The 25,637-nt window shown below is 50.8% G+C and overlaps 1 protein-coding gene across 2 annotated transcripts in view; it reads right to left on the bottom strand.

Annotated features, from left to right (window-relative positions):
- The window catches only part of HJURP (Holliday junction recognition protein), a 967,877-nt gene that overhangs the window by 205,624 nt on the left and 736,616 nt on the right, over positions 1-25,637 (bottom strand). For both annotated transcript variants that reach the window (XM_069620625.1, XM_069620626.1), the window contains one exon: positions 4,521-4,593. In XM_069620625.1, coding sequence (XP_069476726.1) covers positions 4,521-4,593 — 73 coding nt within the window. The remainder of the gene's footprint in view (positions 1-4,520; positions 4,594-25,637) is intronic.

Genomic DNA, 25,637 nt, shown 5'->3' on the forward strand with positions numbered 1-25,637 from the left:
CTTTCTGTTCGGGTGGGGGTCAAAACGCCCCGTGTCGTGGCGTTCCAGTCCCTACCGTCTGATAATGTTCTCCGGTTGTGGCTGGGGCTCCGTGAGAAGACCCCCGGGACCGGTCCCCCAACTGCAGTGCTTCTACGGCCCACTGAACCTATTCCCCTCGCCTCTCGGCGCCCAAACCGTGCCCCTCCGTGCACTGCTCACCTCACTGTTGTAGGCCTGGAGGGGGTCTGGCGCCGCGGGCTGGTACAATGTTCCTCCTCCTTCTGCCGCGTTGTTAATACGTCCGGGAGCCGTCTGCTAGCCTTGCGAGGCGCTGATGCAGAGACGCAGCCCCCACTCCCTGCACCTCTCCGGCTCTGCTGGTGAAGTGGACTCGCGGCTGTCACTGGGTCGTTGCTTCTGCGTGCTGGCCGGGGGACCACTCCAGCCTCGCGAACACGGCCCGCCAAGAGTCAGCCGTCTGTGCTGCGCGCCTCGTTGTCACGGGCCCTCAGATTCGATTTTCTCCAAGTTTTTGGGTGCCTTGTTAGTTCTAATTGTTAGCCGCTTTCCGCCTGCATACCAGGGTCAAATTAACATCGGGGTTGCTTAGACACGATCGATAAAGGAGCCTCCTGGGAGCTCGCATAGGAGCCGCCATCTTGGTTGGCCCTCCAGCGCCCTCTGGGATGCCCTCAAAGCCACGATTAGAGCAAGAATCATAGCCATCAAGGCTAGAAGAGATCGAGAGCTGAGGCTGGAAGAGCAACAACTAGAAGGTAAACTCAAAGTAATAATGTCCCAGATGAGCTCCAAACAGTCTGCAGCCATTAAAAGAGAATACAGGGCAGTAAGAGGGCAGTTGAATCTCATTCAGATGAGGGCAGCGAAGCATAACCTTCTCCGTCTACGCCAAAGATACTATATCAAAGCCAATAAATCCGACAGCGTTTGGGCAAGAATGCTGAGGAAGGAGGTAGACGACAAAACTATCCTAAAAATTAAGGTGGAGGGAGGCCAAATGTGCACCAACAACACGGACATAGAAAGGGAATTTCTTAAATTCTACACTACACTATATGGCTCTAATAATCCGGCTCTCTCCTATCAGGTGGCCTATCTAGACAAAATCAATCTCCAATAGATCTTGTTGGAGGACAGGGAGTTCCTGAAAGGCGAGATAACAACCGATGAGGTCAGAAGGTTAATTAACAACCTACCGCCTAATAAATCTCTGGGCCCAGGCGGGTTTGTGGCCGAATTTTACACTAAGTACACAAAGAAGTCATAATTCCCTACCTTACTAAACTATTTAACCATATTGGTACCACCAAGGCCCTTCCAAAATCAATGGAGGCGGCAAAGGTTATACTCATACAAGAAGGGCAGAGACCCGACTGAATGTGGGTCCTACCGCCCTATAGCCTTAATAAATATTGATGCCAAAATACATACCAAAATACTAGCTACTCGGCTCGACATGATTCTTCCCAAAATAATACAGCCAGACCAGTCAGGATTTATTAGAAGCAGACAAACATCAGATAATATAAGAAAAATAGCCCATCCTACCGAAAAGACCCAGAAAGAAAAATTCCGGCCCTCCTGCTAGCAATCAATGCAGAGAAGGCATTCGACCGGGTGGAGTGGGGCTTTCTTTTCGCCACCATGGTCAAGATGGGCTTCGGTCCCAACTGCTTCGATCGGGTGAAGGCCAACTACCAAAACCCGCTCATTCGACTAGCAATTAACGGCCGAATCTCAGCCCCGAAACACCTTATATATGCTCTTCACCTGGAATCATTTCTGGCAGCAATAAGGTCGGCTGAAGATATAAAGGTAATACCATTTGGAGGTTGCCGCCTTTGTAGATGACATGCTTCTGGCATTGACCTATCCCGTAACCTCTCTTAGGGCAGTGGACAGGGAACTGGACTGGTTCAGCCAGGTGGCAGGGCTACAAATTAACACGCACATAGTTCTCTCCCTCACCCTGTCAGAGAGTGCAGAGCAAGATCTTAGAAGGGCCTATAAATTTAGATGGGTCAACAAATCTATAAAGTACTTAGGGATACACCTGACTAAATCAGTAGGTGAGCTGTACATGGTAAGCTACACCCCTTTCTTAGAGAAGCTCAAACCAAAATGATCGACTGGGGTCCCCTTTCAATATCATGGCTGGGACGCATTAACGCCTTAAAGATGGCGATCTTACCTCAGCTGCTATATTACTTCACGGCTCTGCCCATAGCCATCCCAGCTTCCTTCTTTAGAGCCATCCAGAAAATAACCAACCGATTTGTCTGGAACCAGAAGCACCTGAGAGTAGCGGCTAAGCTAATGAGAACGCTGTCAGCCTGGGGGGGCATGGGAGAGCCGGATTTCAGGGCATATTATCTAGTGGCACAAATCCAGATCATCAGGGATTGGCAAAGGGACGATAGGGGGAAGGTTTGGAGGCCGATGGATAGAGCAGTGGTGGGAGGGAATTTAGAGGGGATGCCGTGGATACCGAGTTCTGACAGAACCAACCAAATGTATTGCAGCAAAATAACCTAGGCAACAGGAGATGCATGGGACCATGCAGTAAAAAGAGCGCACATCACCACCTATCCCACCCCGTACACTCCCGTTTGGCAACCCGCAGTTCACCCCAGGACACAAACAAGCAGCGGCTTTTGATCCCTGGCACCAAGGGGCGATGAAGTATGATACGAGACATGTTCGACGGAGATAAGGTCAAACAATTTGAGCAGTGCAAAAAATACTTCAATGTAGGGGAGATGCAGAGGTTTTCCTATGTCCAGATGAGGCACTGGCTCTCTCAACCATCAGCCGAGCAGAAACTACATGAAGAAATGGGAAGAGGACATGGGGAGCGAGATAAGGGAAGCAGAATGGGAAAAGCTGTGGGAACAGATCCCCAAACTAACAAGATCGATCCAAATTAGAGCGATGTGGCTGAAACTGATGCTCCAGTGGCACCTAACCCCCGATCAGGATAAACAAAATCTATACTAATACTTCGCGGCTATGCTGGAGAAACAAATCGAGCGGGCAGTCGCCCAAGTTCTGGGGATCACAGGGGGAAGTATGGAGGGGGGTGACAGAGGCCTAGAATTGATAGGTCTAAATGGGGTCCTGGAAAGCATCACAACTAAGCCAGGCTGAAAGTTAAACGTATTGATGATGTCGGCAGCTTTGGTTTTGGCATGTAAATGGAAATCGAAAGAACCACTTATGGAACACGAATGGATAGCTAAAATCTGGTTGTTAGTAGCCATGGCATGGCTCACTTACTCAATCCAAGGAGAACACTTGAGGTTCATTACCGACTGGTCCATCCTTCTGTCTTATCTAAAAGGTGGAGCTCGCTGGGCATGGTGCCCTAAGGCAATGGAAATTCAGGGAGTATTTGTGCCGCAGGATAAGTCTGATCTGTGAGGGGCATGCACAGCCGAAGTAACACTGCGGGCCTCCCAGGGAAATAGGCGAACAGAACATTACAGTAGTAGTGGCCGGACTAGACGCCACGGAACCAAGCAAGGATGGCTCTTGGATCAGGGGAGGGAGGGACGGGAGGAGGATTGGGGGTAGTCTCCGGAAAGGGAGGGTGGGGGGGGGTTGACTTTGTGTTCATGTTACCTGTTAAAAAATGCCAATAAAAAATACGGTAGCCTACTGCATGAATCCATAGGGATGGCGACAGGGGCAATGTTACCAGAATACAGTGGATGACCTATGCATGGGTCTAGGTGTGGAACAGAAACACGCACACTTCCACAACTACTTAAAAGTACATTTGAAGATGCAGACATGCAGTCACTAATGGAGTCCTACAGATACTTGCAGTGTGATTGTCCATACGACAACCAGGTGCAGTCTCCCTAGGAAACGTCCATATTGCTCATCTGTAGCGATTTCGGCCAGTAGTGCGTGGCACAGATTTATCATGCACTATTAACACTAAAAGAGAGCCTACTGACACACTAAACAACATTTACTATGTACATCTGTAATTGCTACGATACACCAAGAGTATTAGGAAAAGTAAGGGGTAGCGCAAATTGATAAATACACCAGACAATTTGCCCTTTCCATACATTTACCATGAGGGCAGCCAAGAAATCAGTAACAAACCGTTGTTAACGGGACAATATGGTTATGTTGCCATATTAAATACTTATCCTCTTTAAGGAAACGCTATGCTAAAGAACGTTCTGCTTACAGTGCCCTACCAAAGCAACCCAGAAGGGTGCCGAACACAAAACAAGAACCTTTTGAATGTTTGTTCACGACTATTAGCAAAGAAAAGCACCTGGCCTACTTATGGTAGTGAACAAAACAGAGAGAGCCACACATGTGATAGCATCAGTGATGACAAAAAAGAGATTTGTGAAGGCATTTTTGATGTCATGGGTGTTAGTCCTTGCAGTGCACACTGGTGGCACGAGTTATAGTTGCTTAGCTTACCATAACTGTTGAATTTCAAGGGGGGGGGGGGTGTTTTATATCACACGTATAAAATTCAACTTGCTTACCGGAGTATTTTTCTATCATTCTTTTTTTGTCCTGAAGTAACATCAAACCGTTCTGTTCTTCTTTAACTTGTAGCTAATATTGGGGAAAACATAGTAGAAAATATAATATACAAAAGAAACTGCAAGAGCACTTTTTTCTCTGGTTACAATTATTTTCATTTACCGGGTTCACAAATCCCTGAACACATGAATCAATCAGCACCGCAAAATACAGTTTATCACTTGCGCCTTCTCATCAACTCAATATTCTGTCAGAAGTTACTGGTCGATACCAATCCCTATGAAGGAGCATTAATAATCGGAAGGGTGGTGGCGCCAACTCCTCATTCCGTTACATTTTATCTGCAAACTGAATAGGAGCAGTCAGCAATCATAGTAACTCTGCTTCTTCTCCACATTACAAAAATATTGGAACCTTTATCTCAATTGTGAGGGTGAGAGAAATGAGGGTAGAGGGGGTCCATCCCCTGTTGCATAACTTCTCTCCTTAGTCAAACATCCTCTAACATGGTCAACACCTGGGAACATAGCCTCATTCCAGGCAGAACTGAAAATGGTGAGACACACTCTGCAGCACCTCCACCCTTTTGCAGACTCTCCAGAGGTTTAACTTCAAAATGTGCTGTTGATAAATACACTCAATTGCACCAGTCCCAAAAGTCATTTATTTGTGATTTTAAAAACACCAATAAGCATTTTTTTTTTAATTTTGATTTATAATTTTTACAATAGCAAGAAAAACGTCCTTGAATACATTGGATACTTCTTACACAAAAGAGAGGGATTCAGTCTAGTCTCTTACAGACTTTTGATGTCGTTTGTTTTTGCCTTCTTTGGAGTTGAGCAATTTGTCGAGCTCCTCATCCTTGTTTGTTTGTTGTCATCAATTTCTGTGGATCTTATTTATCTTCTCATGGGAAGATTTTAGTAAAAAACGAAACCACTGCTATCACAAAAGTTGCCCTGTCTCCGCTCATCAAAGCAGTGTACCAGTCTTCTGCGTTATGATTTGAACTTCCACAACTGCTGACCGAAGAAGGGTTTTCTCTCCTCCGTTAAGCCTGAACAGAAAAGTTATCTTAATGTTAAAGGATATTTGTACCACGTACTATCACCACAGGAGTGGTCCCCAGGCGCTCTGGCAGATCTGAAAGGGGGTGGGGAGTGAAGTTAGTGGGAACGAGCGGGATAAGTGCAAGAGAGCAGTGTTGTGCTGTTGGCAGCATCAGTCCGGTTAACACCGTTTGCTGAGCATGGGGGTGCTTTACTGGTCGGTAGCTGTTGCGTGCTGTTGTGCGAGGCTGTGCGTTTGTTTTGTTGTTGCGGTGTAGTGAGGTTTGCATGGTTTGTTGTGCTTTAGGGTTGTGGTTGGTTAGAGTTTGAGAGGTGTATGCAGAAGAACAAGTTACTTACCAACTGGTAACGTTCTTTCGATTGGATGTTCCTCCAACGTATTCCACATCTTTCACATGTAATGTCCACAGCTGTGTACTTAGGAAACATTTTCGGCAGAGGACGTCCTGCGTCGAGTCGATGTCCCTCGAAGGCCTCAGTCGAGGGCGACGTCACCAGATGTTATAAATAGGACGCACGGCGCCTGTAGCCTCAGTTTATGTTTTATCCTCCATAACGTGTGACAGGCACAGCCGAGCAGGGAAGGCCGTAAGGAAAGGCCTCCGGTGCTCTTTGCAGCTCCACTGCGAGCACAAATCATGCCGACCAGCTGAGCGCTGAATCAGCTGTTATCCTGCACTTCGGAGCGGCCGCGTGTTCCCCTTTGTCGACGCTACAAGCCGCGTGCACCGAAGCTCCAGACAAGATGGCCCCCGTTACCACGGCAGCAGAATCAACAAAATGTGCTCAGAAGCTCATTGCCGCGGGCCCGTGTCCCGATTCGCTGCCTCACCCCACCCGCCCCTCCCCTCATGCTTTATATGGAGGGGGAGAGGGCCGAGAGGCGAAGCCGAGCAGTGAAGGGCGTAAGGAAAGGCCTCCGGTGCTCTTTGCAGCTCTTTGCTGCTCGTCTGCCCAATGCCCTTGCAGCACCTACAAGGTAAGAAGCACTACCCGAGGAAGCTTCTTTCAGAACCATGTGCCTCTTCAAGGCTCCGCAGGCTGCGCGCCCGTACTCTGCAAGCCGCCTTCAGCTCACACCCCACACCCACGAGCACCCGTAATACACGGCTATGCTCACGTACTCTACACCCCTTTATATTTGCTGATAAGGACAGGCTCCCACGCACAACCTCAAAGGCTGCATCCACTACTAGTATTACCAACAGAGTACTTGACCCACCACATAACTGGCCTACCCCCATAACAAATGTGATTAATCATGTGTCCACTACTACCCCCAGTGTAAGATCTATGATGTGCAAATCTTCTACCGCCAGTTTGAATTCTATTGTGTCAAATGCTATGCCACATGTGTCCACCACCTGTGAAAATTAGCCCCCCAGTGGAAAATCTGTGATGTGCAAATCTTCTACCGCCATTTTGAATTCTATTGTGCCAAATGCTATGCCACATGTGTCCACCACTTCTGAAAATGAGCCCCCAGTGTAAAATCTGTGATGTGCAAATCTTCAACCGCCATTTTGAATTGTATTGTGGCAAATGCTATGCCACATGTGTCCACCACCTCTGAAAATGAGCCCCCCAGTGTAAAATCTGTGATGTGCAAATCTTCTACCGCCATTTTGAATTCTATTGTGCCAAATGCTATGCCACATGTGTCCACCACCTCAGAAAATTAGCCCCCCAGTGTAAAATCAGTGTTGTGCACCTCGCCCAACGCACCTAGCCCCTCCACACCACCGTCTCCCATCTCAAACCCCCCCACAGCCACTTCCGAACCCCACCTCAAATGCGCCATGATCAACACCAGGCCCATTAATGCTCACGCTCTAGACATCGACGATCTCCTAACCTCCCAAAACCTAGATCTACTCATGATCTCAGAAACTTGGCTACACCAGGCCTCAGGCCCTGCGCTCTCACTCGCCTTACCCCCTGGCTACTCCATCACTAGACAAGACCGCCTCTCCAAAGGTGGAGGTGTAGCAATCATCTCCAGAGACTGCCTCTCTGTCAGAAAGGTAGAGAAATCCCTTAATAACAACAGCGACTACCTCCAAGTCAAAATAACCCTCTCCCCCCACTGCACAATTACTGTGCACACTGTATATCGCCCACCAGGCCCAGCAGGAGACTTTCAGGCCTCTGTCATCCACCTCCTCTCTGACAACCTCAAAAAACAATCTAAAGCCATTCTCCTTGGGGATGTCAACCTAGGGCTCCGGGACAGTAAGGACGTAGCAACAAAATCCCTTGACTCTGCCCTTAATGCTCTAGGCTACAAGAACACCATACTTAGCTCAACTCACACCCAGGGCAGAACGCTTGACTGGATATCACAGCACAACTGTCCACTCATCATCACAGGAAACACTCCCACCCCATGGTCTGACCACCACATCATCACCTTTAGCATCCTCACCACTAGCTCCCCAGCTACCCCTTCACCTCAACCACTCCCTCCCTGCCTCGCCAGAAGCTCCCGCCAACTCACTAAGGAGAGACTACTGCCCTTCCTCCAGGGTCCAGCCTTCAGACAACCTTTCTCCTCAGACCCCGAAACACTCGCATCAACCTATGATACTGCCATCAAAGCAGCCATCAACGCCATTGCCCCGCTCAAACCTTGTAAATCCAAACCCACTACCCACTCCAACTCTTGGTTCACACCTGACCTCTTCGCACTCCGCATTGAGAAAAAAGCCTCACTCACACTGTGGCAAAAGTCCCACTCCGAAAAAGATAAGATGATCTTTAAAGCCCTCTCCACCAAATACAAAAGGGCAATCACCCAAGCCAAGGCCAAATCCTTTGAATCAAGAATCGCGGAAGCCCGATCTAGCACTAAAGAAATATTCGCCATTTTCAGAGAGCTCGAGACACCCACCCCCGCCCCCCAGAATTTCACCAAAGACAGACTGGTGTGATGAAATACAAAAGGCCATGCAATCCAAACTAAGTCTCCTCAAAAGTAAAATACTAGCCACTAAACACGCCCTACCGAACAAACAATCCCGGTCCCACCGCCTGCCCCTGATCCCCCCCCTACCCTTCTCCTTCAAACCCATTCAGCAAAAAGACATCATCAACATAATGAGGAACATCAAACCCTCTAACTGCAAAGGTGATGCATGCCCAGCCTCCATTATCAAAGACTGCGCGGAAACGCTAGCTCCCTTCCTAACAGCCTTTGTAAATTCCTCCTTCACCACAGGAAAAGTCCCTGCCTCCCTCAAGGAAGCCTGGGTCCGCCCTCTTCTAAAAAAGCCATCGCTCGATCCCACCTCCCCAACAACTACAGACCCATCCCCACTGTCCCCTTCCTCCTTAAAATACTGGACAGAGCAGCCTACCTGCAGGTCCAACACTTCATTGAAGAGATGAAGAGAACAAACTCCTTGGACTCCGCCAATCTGGCTTCCGCCCCAGACACGGAACCGAAACAGCCCTACTTGACTTGAAAAACCAGATGGACGATGCGAGAGACTTGGGTAAACCAGCACTTCTCCTACTCCTTGACCTCTCAGCGGCCTTTGATCTCGTGGATCATGGCGTCCTATGCCACCACCTCTCCACCACCGCCAAATTCTCCCCAGAAGCCACAGCGTGGATCACCTCCTTCCTACAAGACAGAACCATGCAAGTATTCTCGGACCTATCCGCCGCCTCACCAACCATTATACTCTGTGGGGTGCCCCAAGGCTCCTGCCTCTCCCCCACGCTATACAACATCTTTACACGTCCCCTCTTCCTCATCCTCGACGCCATGGGCATCTCCTACACCAATTATGCCGACGACACACAGATCCTCCACACTCTCACAGGCAACTACAACACTGACTCGCTGACCCTCAACAACCTCTACAACACCATCCAAGCCTGGATGGCAGACAACGGTCTATGCCTCAAGTCCGACAAGACGGAACTCCTCCTGGTAGGTTCTCCCGACACCCTAAAAAATCTAGATGCCCAATTCAGCCACTTCACCATTGACTCAAAATTCCAGTTTCCGACTCTGTCAAAACTCTGGGAGTTTACCTAGATTCCGGCCTATCCATGGACAGACAAATCAATGCAATAGCCTCTGCAGCTGCATATCATGCCAAACTTATCAATGCAGTCAGACCTTTTCTCTCCAAAGAGAACTGCACCAACATAGCCAGAGCCATCACCGGCTCTAGGCTAGACTACTGTAACGTACTCTTTCTAGGAACCTCCAACAAAAACTTAGAGATTACAAGTAATACAGAACAATGCGCTCCGGGCAGCCCAAGGCATTGCAAAAAGAGAACACATCTCAGAGGCCAGAAAGCTAGCCCACTGGCTCCCAATCAAAGAAAGGATCTTATTCAAAGCCCTGACACTGATCCACAAGTGCATCCACCTCACTGCTCCTGCATACCACTCACAAAGGATACACCCTGTCTCTTCCACAAGGCCAACAAGATCACCGTACACCAACATGCTCTTGGTGCCACTAGTTAAAAAAGCAAGAGCGGGCGGATCCAGCTTTCCTTACCTCGCACCCTCTCACTGGAATGCCCTACCACCCACTATTCATGGCGAGGCCTCCCTCACCACCTTCTGCAAAACGCTGAAGACTGCCCTCTTCACAGAAGACCTGACACACCAGCACGGTCACCTTCGTGTATACTGTACTATATGACCAAAATCAATAACTGTAACAACATTATGCTTCCCTGTAACATTCACAATATGTCAACAATCGCTATCCTGCCTGTACCATGTAACTAAGTTTATTGCAAGTAACAGCGCCTCAATGCCCCTGGGCTGCTTGTGCGCTATATAAATGTAAATAAATAAATAAATATCCAATGCCTGCTTGACTGCACATAGCCTTGCGGAAACGTAAGCTGCAATCGCATAGGAAATTCTCTAGAGGACAGGCTGGGAGGGCGATGTGGAATACGTTGGATGAGCATACAATTGAAAGAACGTTACCAGTTGGTAAGTAACCTGTTCTTCGAACGGATTGTGTCCTCCAACGTATTCCACATCTTTGACAGACTCCCAAAGCAGTACCAGACAATGGGGGAGGGAAAAGAATTTTAGAGTACCCAATCAGATGGCAGAATAAAGAACCGCCTTCCCAAAGGCCATATCTTGACCATGGATCATGTCCAGGGAGTAATGTTTAAGAAAGGTGTGGATAGAAGCCCATGTGGTTGTATCGTAAATATTCCGAATAGGAACTCCCCGCTGCAGGGCTGTGGAAGTAGCCACGCCCCTAGTGGAATGAGCTTGCAACCCTTCAGGAGGGTCCTTGCCCACCAAACGGTAACATTCAGTAATGGTGAGGATAATCGAACCGGACAAGGTCTGTTTTGTAACAGCCTGGCCCGGTGACCAGCATACCCCCACAAAGAGTTCACGGTCCACTCTAACCCTGGACATGTGTTAGGGAGAATTCTCATAAATGGCTGATTTCCCTTACCTAATGAGTCCCTCAGCAGCTTTGCCGGATTTCTAGTATTTATTTTTTTTCACCTTGTAAGATAGTGAGCCTTTTTGTCCCACTCTTACATGTGTTTTGCTGTGTGTGTTTTCACTTTTTGTGTGATCTTGAGCACTGGAGCCTCACCTACTCCAGGGCCTCATTTTTCAAGTGTGTTACACAGCACCTTCAATGCAGTTACACAGGGATGTCTTTGAGACTTCCCACTGAATCCATTTTTCTGGGGCTGACTACTGCCCCCCGTAAAGGTAAAGTTGCCATTAACTTTATTTTAGTCACTTTTAAGCCACAGACCCAGTACACCCCATCTTACATGGAAAATTGGAAAGGGTTAATTCTTATCCCTTTTTGTCTGTGTCTCTTGGAGCCTTGTTTGGCTGGTGGCAGTGGTAACTACCCTAACTTTTCTACCGCGGTTATCTTATATAAACGTGGTAATGTTTTAGGCTATTATATTAGCCTCGAACATAAACCCGCTTGAGCAAATACATTTTATTTTTGCTCCGGCTGGGTTTATTCACCATTTCTTTTTGTTAAAGTCTTTCTCGTGTTTTTCTCTGTGCACCAAACCGGGGACGATTCCTTTGTTCGCCGTCTTTTCGCGGGATTCTGCACAGAAGCCCTCCTTAAGGCATCTGAAAGTCTGGGTAGGCAGGATGTGAGGGAGGGATCTTCGGACCACTGCCATGGGTTCCCTTAGTAACCCAAGTCGCACTCATGTTTGAGTGGCTAAGGAGACTGTCCTTGCCAGGACAGCCATCCTGCTGTGTGATTGACTGCCAGGCTGTATGAATGGGGGAAAACTGCATAAAAAGCAGGACTCTGGGACTGGAAAGGCAGAGTCGCCACTGGAATGAAAGAACCAACAAAGAGCTGACAGAAGAGGACCCCTACAACGACTGAACCGCCCGGTGAAGCCCTGCTGCAGGTCCGAATATTCAGAATCCAACGACAGAGAAGATCCTTCAGGCAACTTCTTGCTTTGAGCTGGTGGGACCAACCAGTTCGCCCCAACTGTAAGCCAGGACCCCTCCTCTGGTCGAATTCGCTGTACAGAGCTACAGTGGGGCAGATAGCCAGAATAGCCAGGAAGGTCGGACCCTGCTTGGGTTTTAAGGAACGCATCTTTTATTTGTGGCTTTTCTCTGCTGCTGGTTTCTTCCCTGGGTTGTGCAGGACCCTCTAGTCTTCCTACTTCTTGTTAGTCCGACAGTTGCTTCAGGAACCGTGAGCCTGCAGGAACTACCAGGAACATCCGCCTCAGCTACAGCTCCCTCTCCATTTTAAGGTACTGCGCAAATTCGGTTGCTCGTTTCGTTCAACCGCGGTGAAAGTGTTTGAAATCTTTATCCAATCCGAGGGCTTGTCCTGCTCTTCTCTTTGAACTAACTTTTCTTTCAACCAACCTCGTCCCGAAACCGTGCCACGAACATGACCGCAAACTACCCTGAACTGTTTGATCTTGAGCAAAAGACTTTGGACCCATTGACTTTGGCCTTAAGTCTTTTCCAACTGATTTCATCACTGTAGTTCCTTTAGTTCAATTGCCCCGAGTACTTACCTCTTGGTTTGATTTAATTTCTAATAACTTTGTCTTTACCTCCCTTTTAAATTTTGCTCCCACTTCATTTTGTGAGCTTAACTTGTCTGGAATTTAAGGGAAGTGGTGTGGTGTATTAAGATTGTGATTTTTACCTTGCTTATAATAGTGTAATGTTATACAACTGAAGAGTGAAATAAATGTATATTCTTTTACTTGAAAACCTTGAGTCAGTGTTGGCCCGAATCATAGTAATTGCTGTCCTTTGTGTAACTATCTGATACTGCTCATTTACTCTTGAGATAAGTCTGGCTGCTCCGCTATTCCTACCACTTTAACTGTGTAGTACAGGCTTGTACCAAAGGTGAATTTGTACGGTAACTTGTAGTCTTATTTGTGGTGTTCCCAAAGGGTACTGCATATAAGGAACAAGTTACTTACCTGGAACTGTTGTTCTCCAGCATGGGTCTGGCATGGATTCACATGCTCATGAATATTCCCAGTCAGGCTGGGAATCCTCTGTAAAGAAAAAAATCAGTATCAGTTTCGTTTCTGATCTGTTGTTCTCAGTAGTAACCAATCACTGGTCTCTGGGTCATACTGTCCCCAGCCAATGACTGCCCTCTCCCTAAGCCCCGCCTCTGGCAGCCATCTTCAGATTTGGTAGCGCAAAGTGGCAGTATGACCAAATGAAAAGCCGTAGAGGGGCAGGAGGGAATCCATGCCAGACCCATGCTGGAGAACAACAGTTACAGGTAAGTAACTTGTTCCTTCTCCAGCATGGGGTCTGGCATGGATTCACATGCTCATGAATATAAGAATACATAGCAGTACACATGCACAACCACGGGAGGTGGCAAGGCTCAACATTAAGCATTACATAAAACTCAACATTAAGCATCTCTTACCTCCTCACCAGGCTCACCTTAAGCAAACAGGTTGGGCAGCACTGCCTGGCCGACTCTGGACTCCTCCCTGGAATCCCGGTCGACGCAGTAGAATCTCGTGAAGGTGTGCGTCGACCTCCACGTAGCAGCCCTGCAGATCTCCAGGAGAGGCACACCAGACAAGAACGCCGTGGTAGCAGCGATCGGTCAGGTCGAATGGGCTCTCGGACGGCCAGGCAACGGTCGGTTTGACAACCGATGACAATGCATGATGCATCTGGAGAGCCATCTGGAAATGGAAGCCTTCGAGAGAGCCTTCCCTTGGTTCACAGGTCCAAAGTTCACAAACAGCTGTGATGTCTTCCAAAAACTCTACGTTCGGTCCACGTAGAACTTCAGCGCTCTAGCCACATCCAGCGAGTGCAAAGTCCTCTCGGCCGGAGACGAAGGAAAGAAAACAGGTAGCACCAAGGGCTCGTTGAGGTGAAAGTCCGACGGCACCTTGGGCATAAACGAGGGGTGCGTCCTCAGCACCACCCTCGTGTCGTGAAAAGTCAAGTATGGAGGCTTGCAGGATAGGGCCTGGATCCCTCCCACTCACCGTGCGCAGGTGATGGACACAAGAAACGCAGTCTTCCACAACAGGAATTTCAGCGGTGCCGAATGCAGGGCCTCGAATGGCGCCCCCATGAGCCTGGTCAGCACCATGTTAAGTTTCCACGCCAGGGCGGGGGCCTTAACCGGCGGGAACGATCAGAACAGTCCCTTCATAAATTCCTTCACCAGGCGATGGGACCACAAGGACACCCGTCCTGTGGTTCTGGTGTATTGGGAGATCGCAGCCAGATGTATCTTGATGGAGGCGTGAGACAGTCCAGCCTTGGCCACCAACAGTAGGTACGGCAGCACTTGAGGGGCCGTAATCCGTAGAGGGTTAATCTTCTGTGCACGGCACCAGACAGAGAACCTCTTCCACTTATGTCCGTAGCACTTGAGAGTTGAGGACGCCCTGGCTTTTGCAAGGACCTCTCTGCAGTCAGCCGGGATATCGTACCCTCCAAATTCTAGCGCTGCAGGAGCCAGGCCTGCAAGTTCAGCGACTCCGGGTCGTGATGAAGTATGGCCCTTCCTTCTCTGGAGAGAAGATCTGTGTCCGTCGGCAGCTTGACTGGTGGGGACGCTGACAAGTCCAGAAGGTCCGGGAACCAGATCTGCCTCGTCCACGCCGGTGCGACCACGATCATCCTGCACCGGGACCTCTTGAGCTGGTTGACGAGTCGGAGCAGCAACGGCAACGTAGGGAACGCATAAAGGAACAGGCCTTCCCAGGGGCACGAGAAAGCATCGCCCATGCTCCTCGGCTGGGGAAACCTGCTGGCGAACCTCTGGCACTTGGAGTTCGTCGCGAACAGGTCGATCTGGGGTTTTCCCCATCGTCGGAAGAGTCGATCCACTTGATCCTGACGTAGTTCCCACTCGTGGCACGAGCGCAGCTCCCTGCTGAGTGAGTCAGCAATGGTGTTTTTTATCCTTGCCAGATGAAAGGGCACCAGAAACATCGCTTGGGCGACGGCCAATGCCACAGATCCTGGGATTCCTGGGCTGGGGATCTGGTTCCTCCCTGCTTCCGGATGTAGAACATCATGGTGGTATTGGCGGTGAAAACTCTCACCACCTTGCCCTTGAGGGACGGGAGAAAGGACCCAAGGGCCCAAAACACTGCTCGAAGCTCCAGGATGTTGATGTGGAGCTTCTTCTCCTCTGGGAGCCAAAGGCCTCTTGCGTGAAGATCTCCGGTGTGTGCTCCCCACCCTTACAAGGAGGCATCTGTCAGCACCGTTATCTGGTGGGATGGGGTCTGAAAGTCCGTGCCCGCCGTCAGATGAGCGCGGGAGCCCCACCACCAAGGTCTCGTCGAGCGGAATCCCGTCCTCGAAGCTGCCCGTCGATTGGATCCATCGGGAGTCGAGGAACTCTTGCAGAGGGCGCATCCGAAGCCTGCACAGGCGCATGAGATATATGCAGGAGGACATCTTCCCCAGGACGGACTTGATGGACCTCACCCTGGCCACATTCGTGGCCAGCAGGCGCTGCACCTTGCCCAGGATGGCCTTCGTCCTTTCTTCCGACGGTGAGGGCAGGTGCGCCACTGTGTCGAGCTTTGCTCCCAGAAACAGTGCGACTTGCAACGGGACCAGGTGGGATTTGGGAAAGTTGATGGAAAATCCCAGGTCCGAGAGCAGCTGGACGGTCTTTGCTGTGTGATCCACGGCGAGCTCCCTTGTCCCTGCTCGGATGAGCCAGTCCAGGTAGGGGTAGACGTGGATCCCCTGCAGGCGCAGCCGCGCCGCCACCGGTGCGAGGCACTTGGTGAACACCCTGGGTGCCGACTTCAATCCGAACGGGAGGGCCTTGAACTGGTAGTGCCGTCCTTGGACCACGAACCTGAGGAACTTTCGGTGACCTTTCAGAATGGGCATGTGGAAGTATGCATCCTCCAAATCCAACGACGACAGAAAATCACCCTCCTCCAGCTGTCCCAGCACGTGCTGGAGGGTGACCATCCGGAATTTCTGTGCCTTGATGTACTAGATCAGCCGTCGCAGGTCCAGGATGGGGCGCCATCCTCACTTCTTTTTTACTAGGAAGTACCTTGAGTGTACTCTTCGGGACGAGCTTGATGGCACCTTTTCTGAGCAACGCCCTCACCTCCAAGAGTAGTTGAGGGATGTGACTTTCCTAGCCGACCACGGGTGGAATGCGGGGGCACTTTTTTAGAAATTCGAGGGCGTGCCCCTGGGCCAGGGCGTCCAGCACCCAACGGTCGGTGGAGGTGGATTCCCACACGCTGGCGAACTTCGGCAGCCGGCCTCCCACCGGGGTGCTTCGGTGGGGGCCCGACCCCACTGTCGGTTCAATCTTGCTTGGCAGACGCCTTGCTGGCTTGGCCTACCTGGCGACGACGGTGGGCCCCCTCGACTTGCCTCGTCCTCTATAGGCTTCCTGCACCCAGGAGCGGGCCGCTTGGCGGTATGTAGAGGAGCCACCGCCAAATCCTTGGAAGCACTCTACTTGCCTCCGGCGCTCCGAAAGAACGGCCTCCGTTGCCGGAGAACGCCTAGGGCCCTAGCAGTCTCTGTGTCCGCCTTGATGGCTTGGAGGGACTCATCCACCGTTTTCCCAAACAGGTTGTTCCCGTCGAATGGCATGTCCAGTAACTTGGCTTGCACATCCTTGCGGAAATCTGTCGCCTTGAGCCAACCTCGTCGTCTAAGGCAAACGCTGTTGCCTAGCTGGCGGAAACCTGTGTCGGCAATGTCCGTTGCCACCGTAATGGCGTGGTCCGATGCCACTTCGACTTCTTGCAAGATCTCCAGGGCCTCCGCCCTCTTGTCATCCGGTAGGAAGTCCAACAGCGGGGCGATCTTGAACCATAACTCCCTGTCGCAGCGGGCCATGATCGCGAGGGCCTTGGCCGCCTTAATCGTTGTTGCCGCCGACGAGATAACTCGTTGTCCCATTGCGTCCAGCTTCTTCCCTTCGCTGTCCGACGGGGAAGTTGATGTTGAGACCGACGCACCCCCCCCGCTTTCTTCTTGGCCGCCGCTGAGACGACCGAGTCCGGGGTAGGTTGTGCCCTAAGGCAAGAGGGGCCGCGTCGGGGACCCGGTACTTCTTCTCGTACCGATCCTTCTTGGCAGGCGTCGTAGAAGGGTTCTTGAGAAGGGTGAGACCCTCGTCCCAGATGTCATCCAGCAGAGGCACGGCGAGGACTGACTTCCTCCTGGCCTCGCGTCGTTGGTAAAGGAAACCTTCCTCCTTCCCCTCGGGGCAGAGCTGAAAAAGCTTGGATGCCCTGGCGATCATTGCATGGAAAGATACGATCTCATCGGACGGGGAGGCCCAGGCTGGTGATGGTAGCTCCGTCCCATCATCACCGCCGTCGTCGTCGTCGGTACCCGTCGTGGCCGTGTCTGTTCCCGTGTCATCCCCAGGGACGGGGGACGTGGGTAAAGGCCGAGCAGGCCGCAAGATCTGAGAAGGCGGGGCTGGGTGGATCCGTCTTCTCTTGTTCGGGGGGGCTTCCTGCCGGCACCGGCTCTGGTTCCTCTGCCGGACCTGGCACCGGGTCCTCTGTCGGTGGTAAGGGCAATCTCGTCCTTATCTCTGAACATAAGGATTGTATCGCCAACAAAATGGCTGCTGAGTTATCCTGCGGCTCCGGAAGCGACGGCTGACTAGGACCCTCGCCAGTGCCGCCGTCACTCTCAACGTCAACCTCGTCGGGATCCCTCCCGTGGGGATGGGCCTCCTCAACGCCCTCGTCGAGGCCCTCTAGGACTTCTGCCAACTCCTCCTTGGATGTTGTGTCCGTATCCACAATGCCACCGCCCCCACCCCTCTTTTTCCTCGGGGTCTTCACGGGGGTCTTTTCGGTGGGTCTGAAAGAGGCTTCCCTCCGCGGAGGCAGGGAGACTCTGGGCCCTGAGGTCACCTCCACTGGTGTAGCCTCCACCTGGCTGCGCCAGGGCTGCCACGACTCCCTCGATAGAGGCCTTGGCCGGAAGAATCAAGGCCTTCACCGCCGTAGGCGCGCTTGAGGTCTTCACCTTGGGGGGAGGGTCACCGCCTCGCTCCCCCTCAGCCGAATCCTTCGAGATCGACCGAGGCCTCTCCAGAGGCTTACCCGGGTTCTCGGATTTCCTCTTCCCCGAACCAGAGCATTGGCTCGTGGCTGATGGTGCCGGGGAAGGGGTGCCCACCTGGCAGTCAAAGAGCCTGACCGTTCGGCGCTCCCAGTGCCCGCGGACTCGCAGTGCTTTGCCTTCTGTTGGGCCCCCGTCACCGGGGCGCCCTCACAGGACTTAGAAGACCGCTCGGACTTCTTCTACTTCTCACCTGATGGACTCCTTCCTTCCGGCCAGTTGGAGAGACGAAGGTGTCGGTCCCTGATGGTCCGTTCCAACATGTTCCTGCAAAACGCACAGTCCTTCTCCACGTGCATTTTGTCCTCCTGAAGGCAGTAGAGAAATTTTGAATGCTCGTCCTCCTTGAACACATTCTGTAGCTGGCACCCAGGGCACACCCTGAACAGCTTTCCGGACGTCGAGCTTCCTTTCTCCTGGGCCATGTTTGGGTAGGCCGCAGAAACTTCTGGAATCCTCCAAGTAGCGTAACTCGACAAAATCTTCACCCTTGAGGGGCGTAGAAAAATCCGACACGGATCCCCGTTAATCGGATGTAGAGACGGTGGGGCTTGAGGCTCTATTTGACCGAAAAATGAGAAATTCTCCTTGAAAAAGCGCAAAAACGCAGCAAAAGCTCGAGAGCTAAACATGAGGACTCCCAACACTTGAGCGTGCAGTAAAAATCTGAAGATGGTTGCCAGAGGCAGGGCTTAGGGAGAGGGCAGTCATTGGCTGGAGGCAGTATGACCCAGAGACCAGTGATTGGTTACTACTGAGAAAGACAGATCAGAATCGAAACTGATTTTTTCTTTACCGAAGATTCCCAGCCTGACGAAAGGGAATATTCATGAGCATTTGAATCCATGCCAGACCCCATGCTGGAGAATTCTGCCTAACAACATCCTAGAAATATAAAAGCTCAGAGCTCTCCTAGGGTCCAACCTATGGAGTCGCTCCTCTTCCTTACCAGGATGATGAGGAGGATAGAAAAAAGGAAGAACCACTTTCTGCTCAAATGAAAGTCACACACTACCTTAGTTAGAAAGGAAGGACGTACCCTCAGTACAATCCTATGCTTGTGGAACACAGAAAAGGGCGGCTTAGATGAAAGTGCCTGCAATTCACTCACTCTGTGAGTGGAAGTAACCGCAACCAAGAACACTGTCTTGAAGGACAATAATCTCAAAGGGCAAGAGTGCAAAGGTTCAAACGGAGCACCCATGAGGAATTTCAAAACCAAATTCAGATCCCAAACCGGCACCTGGAAAGGGGACAGCGGGAACACATTAGGGAGCCCTTTAAGAAACTGGGAAATCAAAGGAATCTTTAAGTAAGAACATTCTTCAGACGAGCGCTTGAAAAGGGACAGCGCAGCCAGGTAACTCTTAAAGGTTCTGTCACGCACTCACGGCTCCGTTCAAGTACGCCAGTCATACACCCCTCATCCTCACACAGCTCTCAGACACGCTCTCATGTCCGGGGGGTGTCACGTGAGCAGGCTCATCTCTGGGGTCGGAAGCACCAAACAACCAGGTACAATAGGAGCTTTCCATACCTCCACTGGCGGCTTCCATGGCGCTTACGGGACAGCAACTACAGACAAACGCCTCGGCATTCGTCAACACAGTTCCAGCGTGCACTTCCTGGTCCCGGGTCACGTGACACGCTCACTGGTCCCGCTCGCGGATCAGCTGACACAGGGACACACAGGATTTAAACGCTGGACTCCCGCGAAACAGCGCTTCACAGCTGTTCGCACCGGAGGACTCTGTTCAGCTATTCTGCTTCTTGGATTCACGGCTTTTGACACGGATTTCGACTCTGGACCTTGCTCTGCTCTTCTGCCCCTCCTGACTACTTGTTTGCTTTGGAACGTTATTCGGAATTGCCCCTTACGGATTTTGTGTCTCGGATCTGGCTTCTCGCCATTCCAGCTTGCGCATATATCTCTGCAGGTTGGTTGGGTGGACCCTCGCACGACATTGGTCTTGATACTACTGGGAGGCCAGCTCACTTGATCCACCCCCCCCCCTTCTCCACGAAGTACCCCAGCATAGGTATACGGCATACCACCTCTCCACATAGGTAAGACTCTGCCTTCTGTTTTCATCAGTGTGTTTTATTGTGCTCGCTTGGTAACTAATCAGACCTTTTTCTATAGCTGTCTGGGGTCAGCAGTTTCGTGGTACCAGACCGGCGAAGGAAACCCACCTGTGGCCCCAATAACCGCAGAGGGAGTGCTTTTACTCTTCCTCTGTGGTGCTTGGGGACGGAGGTTCCATACTCTGCACGACAATCAAGAACAGAACAGGTACCTACTTGAAGGCCCCTGTGGGCCAAAGAAAGAAAGAAAGAAAGAAAGAACCAATGGAATAAAACACTGAAAAGGATCAACATTTTGTCCTCTGCACCAGTCGCAAAACTTACGCCAAAAGGTACAGGGATTTCGTTGCTGGCCTCCTCGCCGATAGCAACAGCTCCATCACGTCATCCAGGAGGTCCCAATTCTTATACCTCAACCTTTCAGATACCAAGCGTGAAGGTTAAGAGTCCTGACCTCTGGATGGAGAACATCACACCCCACCCTCGCGTGCGAGAGCATATCCTCTCGGTAGGGAAGACAGCATGGAGGGAAGATGGACATTTCTAGAAGGTTCGGGAACCACACTCTCCTGGCCCAATCTTGAGCAATGAGGATCATGTGGGATCCGAACTTCCGCAACCTCCTTATCACTTGAGGAATGACGGGGACTGGAGGCAATGCGTACATCAGTGGGAATGACCGATTCAACAACAAACGCGCCTCCTAAGGCTTCTCTCAGAGGAAATTCCCTTGAGCAGAATCTCTAGCACTTCCTGTTGGCACTAGTGGCGAAGAGATCCGCTTGTGGGGTTCCCCAAAGAGCAAAGATCTCCAGAAGGACTTCCTGAGCCAACTCCCACTCGTGAGAGATCGTGCTCTGCCTACTCAGAGCGTCCGTCGCGACATTGTCATCTCCGGCCAGATGAACTGCTGAGAGCAAAATTCCCTGCTGGACTGCCCAGAACCAGAGCTGCATTGCCTCTCTGCACAACGGGAGTGAACCTACCCCCCACCTTTTTTGTTGAGGTAATGCATGGCCACTGTGTTGTCCGTCATGATCAGGACACTCTTCAACCGCACAGACGGCAGAAAAGCCTTCAGGGCCAGCCTGATGGCCCTCAGCTCTAACAGGTTGATGTGGAGTTTTGACTCCGAAGGAGACCAACGACCGCTGGCGGTCTAGTCTTCGGCATGAGCTCCCCATCCTGTGAGGGAAGCGTCCGTCACAAGTCACCTCCGGCCATGGTTGCCAAAACGGCTCCCACTTAATCAGGTTCCCCTCGTTGGCCCACCACAGAAAATCCTGGGAGACCGAGATTGGAATCAGAGGGGGATACGGCATCTTGCCTGAGAACTGCGACCACTGCATCTTGAGGACCCATCGCAGGGATCTCATCCTCAGCCTGGCCTCTGGCACCAGAAAAATGCAGGATGCCATGAGGCCGAGCAACCTTAAGAATTCGAAGGCCAGGAGACTATGGGCATGTTGAAACTTGTCCTCCACCTGCACAATGTGATGAGCCCTTACCTTGGGAGGCGAGCACTTCCGAGGACATGTCCAACACAGCCCCGATGTACTGGAGCTGTTGGGAAGGTGTCAGATGCGACTTCTTGAAATTGAGGGAGAAGCCCAGCCTGTGGAGGGAGCGGCAGGTGAGACCGAGGTGATCCAATGCTTGCTTGGGAGAATGCGCACAGATAAGCGAGTCGTCCAGGTAGGGGTAGACATGAACCCCCCCTCGCCTGAGATACGCTGCCGCCACCACCACCACCACCACCACCACCACCATTAGCTTGGTGAACACCCTCGAAGCGGAGATCAATCCGAATGGCAGGACCCGAAACTGAAAATGCGAATTCGCCAGCCGCAAACCTCAGGTACTTTCTGTGCTTGAGATGAATCGGCACATGAAAGTAAGCATCCTGTAGGTCCAGAGACCCCAACCAATCCTGAAGTTGAAGGGCCTGGAGGACTTGAGAAAGAGTGACCATCTTAAAATTGTCCTTCCTGAGAAGTTTGTTCAACCAACTCAAGTCCAGGATGGGTCTCAATCCCCAGTCTTTCTTTGGGATAAAAAAGGGGAATACCATCCCTTGTTCCTCTCCGCTACAGGCACCAGTTCTATAGCGCCTTTCTCTAGCAGGGTCAATATTTCCTGCAAAAGGAGCAGATCTGGAAGCTTCAAAGAGATTCCCATGTGGATTGTCGTGAGGCCGCTTTAGGAAGGGAAGGCAGTAGCCGTGGGCTATTGTATCCATAACCCACACATCCGAAGTAATAGCTCACCATTCTTCGAGATGCTGAGGCAGTCTGCCCCCAACCGGCAAACCATGGGACATGGCCTCATGACTGTTTTGGAGTGGCTGCGGCAGCGCCTGATGGCAAAAAGGCAGCTAGGAGTAGTAACGAGAAGAACCTCCCCTCCAATGCTGTCCCTTAGGACGAAAATGAGGAGGTTGACGCACAGCTACGCTTAAAGATTTCCCTGCAGATTTTAAGGTCTGAAACCTCTGAAGGCTCTCGTCAGCCTTGCTGCCAAACAAATGCATGCCATCAAAGGGCATGTTCAAAGACGGGCTTGCACATCCAGAGCAAAACCAGACTTCCGCAGCCACGCCAATCTGCGTATAACGGTGCTCACAGTCATGGACCGGCTAATACTGTTGGCCGTGTCCGAACTTGACTGAAGGGATTCACACATGGCATCCTTGCCATCTTGCAAGAGAGCAAGGAACCCATCCCTTTCTTCCCCTTCGGGTATATGCTCAGCCACAAGAGGAACCGTTCCACAGAGTGTATGAAAATCTTGCCAATGCACAAGCGGAGTTGGCAGATTTTAGCACCATAATCCCCTCAGAAAACACCTTGTGTGCCTAACTGTTGAACGATTTGTTAACTGCCGGAAGAGATTCCGGGGTCTGCCAAGCAGCCGCCACCCTTTTCTGTAAGGTCAAATGAAATGGCAACACCGGGTCAGAGGACGGACCTTGATCCAAAATATCTGTTAAGTCACCCTGAATAAAAGCTTCAGGAGGACTGGATCAACCAAGGTATTCAGTTACTCTAGCTATAAGTCTCCAGTATGACGACTCGGCATGAGCCCCAGGCCTGCCAAATTCCACCTCAGGAGAAGTATCCAAGCCACTAACATCATGAAGAGATTGTCTTAAATCTTCCAATTGGCTACCCCCTGAAAAGACATGTGTTCCATCAGGCTCAACAGAATACAGATCCAAATCTGACCTCTCCTCCTCCTCCTCATAGATATCATCCAGGGTGAGGTAAAAGTCCTTTCTTGGATCAGCCGAGGGTCTGGAGTCCATAACAGGCCGTACAGACTTGGAAGTAGCCTTCCTTGGAGGATCCACAGTACCAGGGATCTCTGACGAGAAATTTCCACGGAGGTCTTTGAGGGAAATCGACCCAACGCCATTGACGCAGGACGCCCTCTGCCGACAAAGTTTCCGAAGTACTCAGCTGTGAACATTACATGTCAAAGATGTGGAATACGCTGGAGGACACAATCCTTTTGAAGGGTGAGATTGTTAGTGGGTTGGTTATTGGCCTCGCTATCTAGAGGCGATATGTGCTAAATTTCCACGTTCTTTCCGAGTGTGGCTCGTGAATATCTTTGCATTTCTTATCTTGATCTGGCCCTGGTTAAATTCACAATCCTGTTTATATATGATGCATGTCAATATTCACTATTATATCTAGGTGTGGCACTGACCTACCTTCCAACCCGCAGGGTAATGTTCACGATTCTATCTAAATGTGGTACTTGCTATGATTCACAATTCTGTCTGGGTTTGGCGCAGAGTAACAGATGTTTCAAAGTTGCAGCCTTATCTAGTTCTTTACAGAATCAGCATTTATCTTTACGGAGTTCCCTCTTATTGCCATGATCTCGTTGGTGGGTATGTGGTTTAATCGCGTTAGGGATAACTCTCTGTTTAGGCTGAATTTCCTAACCTAGTGAGTCCCCCAGCAGCTTTGCTGGATTTTTGGGGTTTAATTTTTTTCTCCTGCCAAGAGTGAGACTCTTTTACCCTCACTCTTGGACATGATTTGAGTGTGTTCCTTTGACTCTAGATGTGTTTAATGGGCTATGGGGTCTTTTACTCCATAGGGCTTCATGTGTTTTTGTGATGTGTGTTACACAGCACCCTCAGTGCTGTAACACAGGGGTGTCATAGTGACCCCCAGTATAGAATCCATAACCTGGGACTGACTACTGTCTCCCAGGGCATGTAAAGTCACCATTGACTTTACTAGTCTTCAATTCTGAACAGAACCAGTACAAACCATCATATTGTGGACATACTGGCTGGGGCAATTCGATTGCCCCGGGGTCTGTTAATCGAGGGGGCACGTCTCCGTCCCCCCTGATCGAGTTTTGGCTGGTAGCAGTGGATACTACTTTTTATATTCAACCGCGAATATTTCTCTATGGGATTTTCCCATTGTTCGAGGCTACTATCTTTATTTATTTAATTACGATAGCCTCGAACATACCGCCGGTTTATTTAATTATTATTAATTCTCCGGTTGGTATTTTTTGCCAAAACTCGGTTCTAAAATGGCGTTTGTGTTCTCTTCTATGACTCCAACCCAAGTCGAGCCCTTTGTTCCACTTTTTGGCGGGCTTCTCCACAGAAGCCCCCCAAAGTGGTGCCACTCTGTCTGGGGTACTTAGGAGGGGTGGAGGGTAATTTAGGCACCCTGGACTGAGTTGCCTAGGCAACTCAAGTCGCACTCCGTCCTGATTGGCCCAAGTGGTGAGCCGGCCGGCTCACCACTTAGCATGTTTGAGTGACAGCTAGGCTGAGTGAATGGGGGTTTTCTGCATAAAAGCAGGGCTTTGGGAACTGGAACTTCAGAAGTCGCCACAGGACTCAAGAATCCGACGAGGGAGAAGCTGAGCCGACCTGCCACGACGACACCACCGGTGGAGCCCTGCTGGACCGCCTCACCACTTTTCCCAACGACAGAGGAGATCTCCCGCCAGAGAGTCTTCTTCCTTTGACTGGTGGGGATAACCAGTTTCACTGTCTTTTCGCCTTCCCGATGCATCTCGTGGCCGCCTTGTCTGTGCCAAGCACCCCGGCAACCTCAATACCACGTTTTACCACGACCGCGAAATAAAGGGTAATACCTTTAACCGGAAAACTCTGCGGCTGGTTTCTTCCCTGGCAGTGCAACGACCTTCATCTTTCCTCCAAGTCGAGATCTTCTCTTCCCCTGGACGACAACGAGACTTGCACCCGCTGCCAGGAACAACTGCCACTGCTGGAGGATCCTTCCCACTTAAGGTACCGTGTCCCGCCTGGCTTCCCTTGCCACCGACTGTACGGGGTAGATTTAG

This window comes from Ambystoma mexicanum, chromosome 5q (assembly GCF_040938575.1).
Source record: "Ambystoma mexicanum isolate Mex_15411 chromosome 5q, UKY_AmexF1_1, whole genome shotgun sequence".
NCBI classification, from domain to species: domain Eukaryota; kingdom Metazoa; phylum Chordata; class Amphibia; order Caudata; family Ambystomatidae; genus Ambystoma; species Ambystoma mexicanum.